At 41.9% G+C, this 9,944-nt stretch overlaps 1 protein-coding gene across 2 annotated transcripts in view; it reads right to left on the bottom strand.

The window, feature by feature from the left end:
- Positions 1-5,380: 5,380 nt before the first annotated feature.
- ipo7 (importin 7) overlaps positions 5,381-9,944 on the bottom strand; it is a 32,912-nt gene continuing 28,348 nt past the window's right edge. For both annotated transcript variants that reach the window (XM_062525208.1, XM_062525209.1), the window contains exons 24-25: positions 9,942-9,944; positions 5,381-6,854 (exon numbers count right to left, since the gene is read on the bottom strand). The exon at positions 9,942-9,944 is cut by the window's right edge and continues 114 nt beyond it. In XM_062525208.1, coding sequence (XP_062381192.1) covers positions 6,757-6,854; positions 9,942-9,944 — 101 coding nt within the window. In that variant the 3' untranslated portion in view covers positions 5,381-6,756. The remainder of the gene's footprint in view (positions 6,855-9,941) is intronic.

The raw sequence follows: 9,944 nt of genomic DNA, 5'->3' as shown, positions 1-9,944 counted from the left end.
AGGAATCTGTTCTCACATCTATTTATACCTCATCCAGCTGCAGTCGCTCTCAATGCACTGGATATATCTGTGTGTGTGTGTGTGTGTGTGTGTGTGTGTGTGTGTGTGTGTGTGTGTGTGTGTGTGTGTGTGTGTACATATTTATAGCTGCATTTGGCCCACGTGTGTGTTAATGCAGAAGGGAGCCGTCGCTGTTCTGGACCCGGGAGTGGCCAGAGTCTGATCCCAACAGCATGAAGTCCCACTGTTAGAGTGCCCCCTGGTGGGCATCAGGGTCCTTATTCATCAATATATTAACACAATCATATTATTATAAACACAACTCTGGAAAATAAATAGGCTATTTATAATAAATATACGAGTGTAATTACATTAATTATAAACACAACCCTGGAAAATAAATAGGCTGTTTATAATAAATATACGAGTGTAATTACATTAATTATAAACACAACTCTGGAAAATAATAATGAATATACGAGTGTAATTACATTATTATAAACACAACCCTGGAAAATAAATAGGCTATTTATAATAAATATACGAGTGTAATTACATTAATTATAAACACAACCCTGGAAAATAAATAGGCTATTTATAATAAATATACGAGTGTAATTACATTAATTATAAACACAACTGTGGAAAATAAATAGGTTATTTATAATAAATATATGAGTATAGATAGATAGATAGATAGATAGATAGATAGATAGATAGATACTTTATAATAGTATTATAAAGTATTATATTATATACACAACCCTGGAAAATAAATAGGTTATTTATAATAAATATACGAGTGTAATTACATTAATTATAAACACAACCCTGGAAAATAAATAGGCTATTTATAATAAATATACGAGTGTAATTACATTAATTATAAACACAACTGTGGAAAATAAATAGGTTATTTATAATAAATATACGAGTATAATTACATTAACTGTAAATGCAGCTCTGGATAATAAATAGGAGACCACTGCTATTTTTATTGTCATCCTACGGTTGCTGAGTGACATTCGAATGAGTTGACGGTCATCTTCGAATGTGCAGTGTATTGTGTAGAGACCATCCGACCAGTAAAGGAAATGAAGAACTATATTGATTATAGGCCTATGTTAACTGAGCATCCGACCAGTAAAGGAAATGAAGAACTATATTGATTATAGGCCTATGTTATCTGAGCATCCGACCAGTAAAGGAAATGAAGAGCTATATTGATTATAGGCCTATGTTAACTGAGCCTCCGACCAGTAAAGGAAATGAAGAGCTATATTGATTATAGGCCTATGTTATCTGAGCATCCGACCAGTAAAGGAAATTAAGAGCTATATTGATTATAGGCCTATGTTAACTGAGCATCCGACCAGTAAAGAACATGAAGAACTATATTGATTATAGGCCTATGTTAACTGAGCATATGGGCTATTTGTTGGATACCTGTAGCCTCAATGGTGATTTCCTCTGGCTTTCCAGTCCACGCTTACTGGGAAGAGATGTTATGCTGGAACGAGCTATTATGCAATTGTGCTTTGCTTGCTTTCATTCCTTCTGGATGCACTACTGCCAAGAATCCAAATGATTTTCCAAGCTCGTAGGTCTACTTTGGAGGGGAAAGCTGCCTCAGGCTCTGGGCTTTCTACAGGAATGGGTTTGATAAGAGCGCTGAATTGTTTTACAGATTCTAATCTAAACTTGTAAATATTATTCAAAAAGGGCCTGAACAGATTTATAGTTACCTCTAGAAAATAAAACTGATTTGATTATAATGTTTTAACCTGTGCACCTCACAGATGCATTTCCATGCGTCATTCAGCTGACCTCTCACGTTCAGCTGACCTCTCACGTTCAGCTGACCTCTCACGTTTCAATGCGTGCACTCACTGGCTCTGGCGCGCGGCGCAACTTTGATAGCACTTAGCTAGTCCAATGCATTCATTAGGATCCAAACAGAGATGAAGTTAGAAGCGACCAAACACGTCCATGTTTTCCCTATTCAAATACAGTTACACGAGTAGTCACACGACCAAGTATGGTGAGACAAAATAAAACGTGGTGCATTTGTAAGCAGGTAAGAGGGATAACCATTGTGTGGTGCAGTAATATCTGTATCAGTAATATATAATATTACTGCGCAGACTCTAAGTGCTCCCAATGTTACTCCGCCACACAATATAGTTAGGCAGAATCATCCACAGAGCATGATATTTCAATAACTGCTTCATACACGCTCACTATGATGCCAATGTTAGCTATTCACGAAGACGTAGGCTAAAGCCCAGCAACAATCTACTGCCATTTTATTTTGCTCAAGGAGACGGCTTCTTAGAACTTGCACAGGAACTCATAAATGTTGGTGCAACACATGGCAGAGCTGCTGCAAGCTCTGTCCTTCCATCTCCCAACACAGTAGCGTCACGTCTGCCCCCTCCATGATTGCATGCACGTTGCATGCAGCAGCCAGACTTTCTTTACGATACAGATAGGCTACTTTATTGATCCCCATAGAGAAATTCATGATGATTTGCGGTAAACAGCAGCGATGATTTATAAATGTTTTTTGTTTTTTTTTGTCACTGAGGGAAAAATATTAAGCCCGAGGACCGACCCGACCCGAGTCATCTGCTTAATATTTTCGACCCGAACGTCCCGTCGGGTTTGTCGTGCCGACCCGTTGAGAACTCCAACGCAGGACTGGTGGGAGCGAGTAGCTAACGTCATTAACAGGGACAAAATTGTCACAGATTAATGACGTGTGGGACGCATTGCACTGGAATATCCGATTTGTCTGTTTAGACTGTAGACACATGAACAAATATCCGATTCATATCTGATTTAAGGTCTTAAGGGGCCATGTCAACCTATTCCATAACCACTCGTTTCATGTATAGAGCCACCTAGTTAAACATGAAAAAACAAAAATGAGGTTTTGTAATCGCAGGTATCTCTGACCTGACATGGTCAAAACTGCACGACATTGGCAGTGTAGGATCATTATGGTACAGTCACTAAATGTAGACATATATTCATTTATTGTATCGTCCCTCATGAACTTGATTACACAAAACTTGGCATACATTCAGAGGGGTTATCCTACACTTCAAATTTCATGCAGTTTTGAACCGGTCAACCAAAGATAACGGTGATTACAATGCCTCATTTTTGCGTTTTTATTTTTGACTAGGTGGCACTATACATTAAATAAGTGGTCATGGGATGGGTTGACATGACCCCTAGGTCCTATGGTTCTCCAGATATTCACAGAAAACTGTCTGGCCATCTACAATCGACGGATCAGAATGAAAAACAATAGTTCCATGCTATCCATGTGGGGCTAAAGGCCTACCAAGTTTGGTGCACCGCGGTCTTCTAGTGTCCCAGGAATCCTTGACAGAAATTTGCTCCGCACAAAAATAATTATATTTTTGCTGTGCGGCGGTCATAATAATAACCGAGTAGTTATTCATAGTTAAAAACAACTATTTTTACAATACCTAAGCAGTTTCTTCACATTACCTCTCAAATCTTAATATGGCATCAAATTGCCCATAGAAAGCAACATTTCATTCATATTTGTCAAAGATGCACTGAAAAATACACTGCTCAAAAAAATAAAGGGAACACTGGTTCATAGGAGTATAGCATCAAGTCAGTCACACTTGTGGGATATTGATCTGGCCAGTTATGTTACAGAGGTGGTTGTGAATCAGGTTGACCTGCTTTGATGTCAACGAAATGTACTATAGGTGTACTAGAGGGCCAACTGTGAGACGACCCCCGAAACAGGAATGGCTTTATAGGTGGAGGCAACTGGTGTGTTACTACTGGTAGCATAAGCCAGCATCTGGAGCCTACAGAGGTTGCACAGGGTGGTCCAACTCCTCCAGAATGGCACACCAATACTCCTGACTTCCATTGTCAAAAAGATTGCTGTCTCCCCCTGCAGTCTCAAGAGCATGGAAGAGATTCCAGGAGAGGCAGTTTCTCTAGGAGAGCAGGGCAGAGTGGTAGAAGGTCCTTAACCCAGTAGCAGGACCAGTATCTGCTCCTTTGTGCAAGGAGGAACAATAGGAGCCCTGCTAGAGCCTTACAGAATGACCTCCAGCAGGCCGCTGGTGTGAATGTCTCTGGCCACACTGCCAGAAACAGACTTCATGAAGGTGGTCTGAGGGCCCAATGGCCTCTAGAGGTTTGTCCGTTTGTCTAGCCTGGCAAACATCCAGGTTGTGTTTCACATTCACACCATAATGATGTCTATAACCAGATAGACACAATTTTAGAATTCTAACCACCCCATTGGAACTGAAGTACCTACATTCTAAAAAGATGTGGACTCAGAGCATTAAGATGGTAGACCCTTAAACAGACGCTGCAGGTTTGGCCATTTCTTCTGTTTTCTCATTTCACGCCTGCAGGTTTCTCTGCAGAGCTTCCCCTACATCTCTAGTGTGTATTTTTACAATATTCCTCAATGACACAGACTGCCTTTTCATGAGCATGATCGGGAGGCTGCAACACTCTGTTTGTCCGGTGGCCCAAAGTTGCAAGTGTGCTTATTCTGCTCACAGCCACAGGTGGAAGTGACACGGCCACCATAACTGAACAGCTTCGGAGTCACTGGAATGTGAAGATAAATTAAGCGAACGTTCCAGTGACTGTTCAGTTAAGGTAAATTAAGCTAAAAGACCCCTGCAGTTCCCTTTTAAGGTTCACAGAGCATAGAGGTGGTAGACCCTTATTAAGGTTCTAATAACAGAGATGGTAGACCCGTAACATTCAAGGAGAGACTTTAGCCCCTTATTAAGGTACTAAGAACAGAGACTTTAGCCCCTTATTAAGGTACTAAGAACAGAGATGTATTAGTATATTAGCCCCTTATTAAGGTACTAAGAACAGAGATGGTAGACCCGTAACATTCAAGGAGAGACTTTAGCCCCTTATAAAGGTTCTAAGAACAGAGACTTAAGCCCCTTATTAAGGTACTAAGAACAGAGACTATTAAGGTACTAAGAACAGAGATGTATTAGTATATTAGCCCCTTATTAAAGTACTAAGAACAGAGACTTTAGACCCTTATTAAAGTACTAAGAACAGAGACTTTAGACCCTTATTAAGGTACTAAGAACAGAGATGTATTAGTATATTACTGTGCAGGAGGTATTTACATTTAATGTCAAAACACTCAACTATCAAAACACAAAACTATCAACTGAAATCTTACATAAGCTTCCTATGAGACCATTTCATGCATCAAAATCTTTGTGTGCATGATTTAAAGTTTGTGCTGTGTGTGTGTGTGTGTGTGTGTGTGTGTGTGTGTGTGTGTGTGTGTGTGTGTGTGTGTGTGTGTGTGTAAAACTCAACACCACCCATGTAGTCCAGCGTAATGTTTTAATATGTTGTATATATAGATGGGTCATCCATACATCAACCAAAAGCTTGAGCGCTTCACGATCAAGTCCAACAGTACATGCTTCAATGAGCCCATGGGCTGCCACTCGCGCCGCCGCCGTGTGTGTGTGTGTGTGTGTGTGTGAGTGTGTGTGTGTGTGCGTGTGCGTGTGTGTGCGTGTGTGCATGTATGTGTGTATGTGTGTGTGCCTGTGTGTGTGTGTGTGCGTGTGCGTGTGCATGCATGTGTGTATGTGTGTGTGCGTGTGTGTGTGCATGTATCTGCATGTGTGCATGTGTGCGTGTGTGTGCATGTATGTGTGTATGTGTGTGCATGTATGTGTGTATGTGTGTGCATGTATGTGTGCATGTGTGTGTGTGCATGTGTGTGTGTGTGCATGTATGTGTGTGTGTGCATGTGTGTGCATGTGTGTATGTGTGTGTGCATGTGTATGTGTGTGTGCATGTGTGTGTGTGTGTGTGTGTGTGTGTGTGTGCATGTGTGTGTGTGTGTGTGTGTGTGTGTGTGTGTGTGTGCATGTGTGTGTGTGTGTGTGTGTGTGTGTGTGTGTGTGTGTGTGTGTGCATGTGTGTGTGTGTGTGTGTGTAACCCTGCACGTCTCCTCGCGGCGGCGACCGGTCTCGGCCTCAGCTCATGTGCCTGTCAATCGCGTCAACCAATCAGAAGGATGGGTTGGGCCCTGCGGCGGAGGCCAACCAATCAGAAGGATGGGGTGGGCCCTGCGGCGGAGGCTGAACCAATCAGAAGGATGGGTTGGGCCCTGCGGCGGAGGCCTGAACGTCGTTATGAAAGTGCTAATCAGTCGTGTACACAGATCCGGCTCCTCACGTCGCCGTGACAACCCCCCAGCTGCTATTTACACCAGATATGAGACAGGGGGCGATGTAGAAAAGGAACTAACGTGCCAGTCAGCCGGGGGGGAGAGGGGGAGAGGGGGGGTGGTCGGCTATCCCAGCAGCCCAGGGTGGGGGGGGGGGGGGCATTTCATTTCATTTCATTTCATGTTTAGTCCCATGAGCGGGAGTGGGAAGACCTAAGAGCTGTCGGCATGGTGACCAGAAGGCTGGCTCCCACGGGGGAAGTGTTGTCCAGAGCGTTGAGTCTCGGGGTGTGTGTGTGTATGCGTGTGTGTGTGTGGGTGTGTGTGTGTGTGTGTCCGGCCCATAGTCCCTCCCAGGCGTCGGTTGCGTTTGGTTTGGTTGCGCGCCCACATGTCATCTTCAGGTGCTTTTGGCCAATTGGACTGAGCCGAACCAGAGCGGGAACAACACAAGCTTTTCACTTCACTACAATCAGTCACAGAGTTAGAGGGGGGTGGGGGGTGGGGGGGGGGGGGCTCAGTTCATCCCGGGAGCCGTACCCCCAAAGTTGAAGGTGGGGGGTACCACAGGGACGTTGAACTTGTAGCCGCCGTGTTTCTCAATCATCCGCGACTCTGAGGGACACAAACACACACACACACACACGGTAGTTAGACATACACTGAACTCCCATAATTACACAGCTCTTTATACACACTCACCTTATGTTGTTATGGATCTTTTAATTAGCTTAAGTTCTTGTGGACATTACATGTTTTACAATTCTATTTGCTATTTATGGCCTGTAGGCCTCATTAACCTGAACTCATACAAGTGGTTTTTAATAAAAAACAACATAATATATACATTATTTTGGCTCTAATAAACATTCAGATAAAAATATTGGGTTATTATATCACAGAGTACATTATGTCCAAGTTTTAAAATAATCTTTGTTTTGAGAGCATTTACATTTCTTCACAGTTGCACAAAATCTTACTTTTTGTGTTCCCGGTCAAAACTGACCGGTATAATTTTATTTGTAAAGAATGAGCATAGTGTGGCCTTTCTGAGCCACAACTGACAACAATCTCTTGAGTAGTTCTTTAAAAGGGACACTTCACCGATTAGCATTAAGCTTTGTATCTTTAGAAAACCAGTCATGTTTTTGAATAGTCGTGCATCATTCCCTCAGTTTGCCTTGAGATGGGAGAAATACGGATTTCAATGTTGGACTTCCTGCTTTCAATGATGTAAAAATCATCATTTTACATCATTGAAAGCAGGAAGTCCTATTCATGGGTTTCATTGAAATCCGCATTTCTCCCATCTCAAGGCAAACTGAGGGAACGATGCACGACCATTCAAAAACATGACTGGTTTTTCTAAAGATACAAAGCTTAATGCTAATCGGTGAAATGTCCCTTTAATAAGCTGGCACAGGTCTCCTTCGGGATTTTGGATTCTTTCATTGCAAATTGTTCCAGCTGCATAGTTTTCGAACATGGACATTCACTTTGAGCACCCAACACAGATTCTCAATTGGATTGAGGTCTGGGCTCTGTGTGGGCCACTCCAGGACCTTGGTTTTGGTATCCTTGAGCAACTGTTGGACCAATTTTGATGTATGCTTTGGGTAATTGTCTTATTGGAAGACCCAGCGGCGACCTAAAGCTAGTCTACGAGCCGATTTCTGCATATTATACTATTTTCATTTTCTTTTATCATAATGCCATGCACCTGAGCAAGGTTTCCTGTGCCTGAGGCTGCACACAGCCCCACAGCATGAGGCTCCCACTACCATGTTGAACTGTGGGAGTGTGTTCTTACTACCATGTTGAACTGTGGGAGTGTGTTCTTAGGGTTGGGAGTGTGTTCTTACTACCATGTTGAACTGTGGGAGTGTGTTCTTACTACCATGTTGAACTGTGGGAGTGTGTTCTTACTACCATGTTGAACTGTGGGAGTGTGTTCTTAGTAGGGCTGTCAATCTTCCTCTATTATCCCATTCGAATTTCATTCATTATTATTTTTCTAAATTCGAATTATATTCGAATATTTAATGGTCAATTTTGACTTATTAATATTTACTATTTTTCTATCTACTCACACTGTAAAAACGGGCTTAGCCTATGCCACTGCCACTATGACATCGTAGTTGACTTGTTTTACGTGATAGCTGTCTTGCTAAGTAAATTATAGCCCTTTTCTGACTGAGAAACATTACATTCACGTTACAGACATTATTAATATTTACTATTTTTCTATCTACTCACACTGTAAAAACGGGCTTAGCCTATGCCACTGCCACTATGACATCGTAGTTGACTTGTTTTACGTGATAGCTGTCTTGCTAAGTAAATTATAGCCCTTTTCTGACTGAGAAACATTACATTCACGTTACAGACATTATTAATATTTACTATTTTTCTATCTACTCACACTGTAAAAACGGGCTTAGCCTATGCCACTGCCACTATGACATCGTAGTTGACTTGTTTTACGTGATAGCTGTCTTGCTAAGTAAATTATAGCCCTTTTCTGACTGAGAAACATTACATTCGTTACAGAAATAACGGGCTCAGGGGGATTTCGCCGTGTTAAAGGTAGACGTGTTTTGGTCCCAGGTTGTCTGAAGCTGACTGCTGAACGACTGCTGCCATTTCAGTTAGCTCGTTGGCTAGTTAGCTAGCATTAGGCAAACATTCCAAAAAGACGTGCTGGCCTTACTGTCAGACGGTTTTGGTAACATAGCAACAATAAACACTTGACCGAAGCGCTGAGAAAAGGAGGAGGGAGCTCTCAGCAGCACCTAAAGCTGTCGTTTGCTAAATATAGTCAACACTTAAAATAATTATAATTAAAAAAAACACATTCGAATTATAATTTTAACATTCGAATAGTATTAATTTGTTACACATTCAAATTATATTCGAATACCGAAATTCGTTCCAACAGCCCTAGTTCTTAGGGTTGAAAGCCTTGCCCTTTCTTCACCAAACATACAGTAAGCAACATCCATGTGCCCAAACAGTTCCAGATTAGTCTGATAACACCAAAGCACAGATTTCCAAAACTCATTTTTTTATCTCTCAAATGCTCACGGGCAAACGATCGATAGGTCGATAGATCGATAGATAGATACCCCAAGGGAAAATTCAAGGTTGTGATGTGCCACTCTTTGAGTAAAGGGGTGCTTCTGAGACAATGGCCCTGAAGCCCACCATGGTGAAAGGCCCTCCCAACTTTGTTCCTTGAAATATCAACTCCAGATGAGGCCAGGTCAGCAACAATCATCTTGGCAAATGTCCAATTGACTGTACAGGTTGAAAGCCGATTGCTTAATTAGGTGTGTTTTGATAGCAAACAAATCACATGGGCTGTAATACTATTGACCATCCCATCATGGGGGCTAATATTTGTAACCACTATATTTGATATAAACTAAAACTAAAAAGCTAATACACACAGAGAGGAGAGGAGAGGAGAAGAGAAGAGAAGAGAAGAGAAGAGAAGAGAAGAGGAGAGAAGAGAGGAGAAGAGAAGAGAGGAGAAGAGAGGAGAAGAGAGAACTCTGCCCTGTCTGTGGGGAGGAATAAACTACATCTATCTTTCTTTCTGCAGTGTGTGAATGTGAGCACTGACAATGGACTCTAGTAAGTGTGTGTGTGTGTGTGTGTGTGTGTGTGTGTGTGTGTGTGTGTGTGTGTGTGTGTGTGTACCGT

This window comes from Sardina pilchardus, chromosome 21 (genome assembly GCF_963854185.1).
Source record: "Sardina pilchardus chromosome 21, fSarPil1.1, whole genome shotgun sequence".
Taxonomy (NCBI): Eukaryota; Metazoa; Chordata; class Actinopteri; order Clupeiformes; family Clupeidae; genus Sardina; species Sardina pilchardus.
Note: the sequence above shows the minus strand (reverse complement) of the source record. Positions and strands in the feature narration are given on the sequence as shown.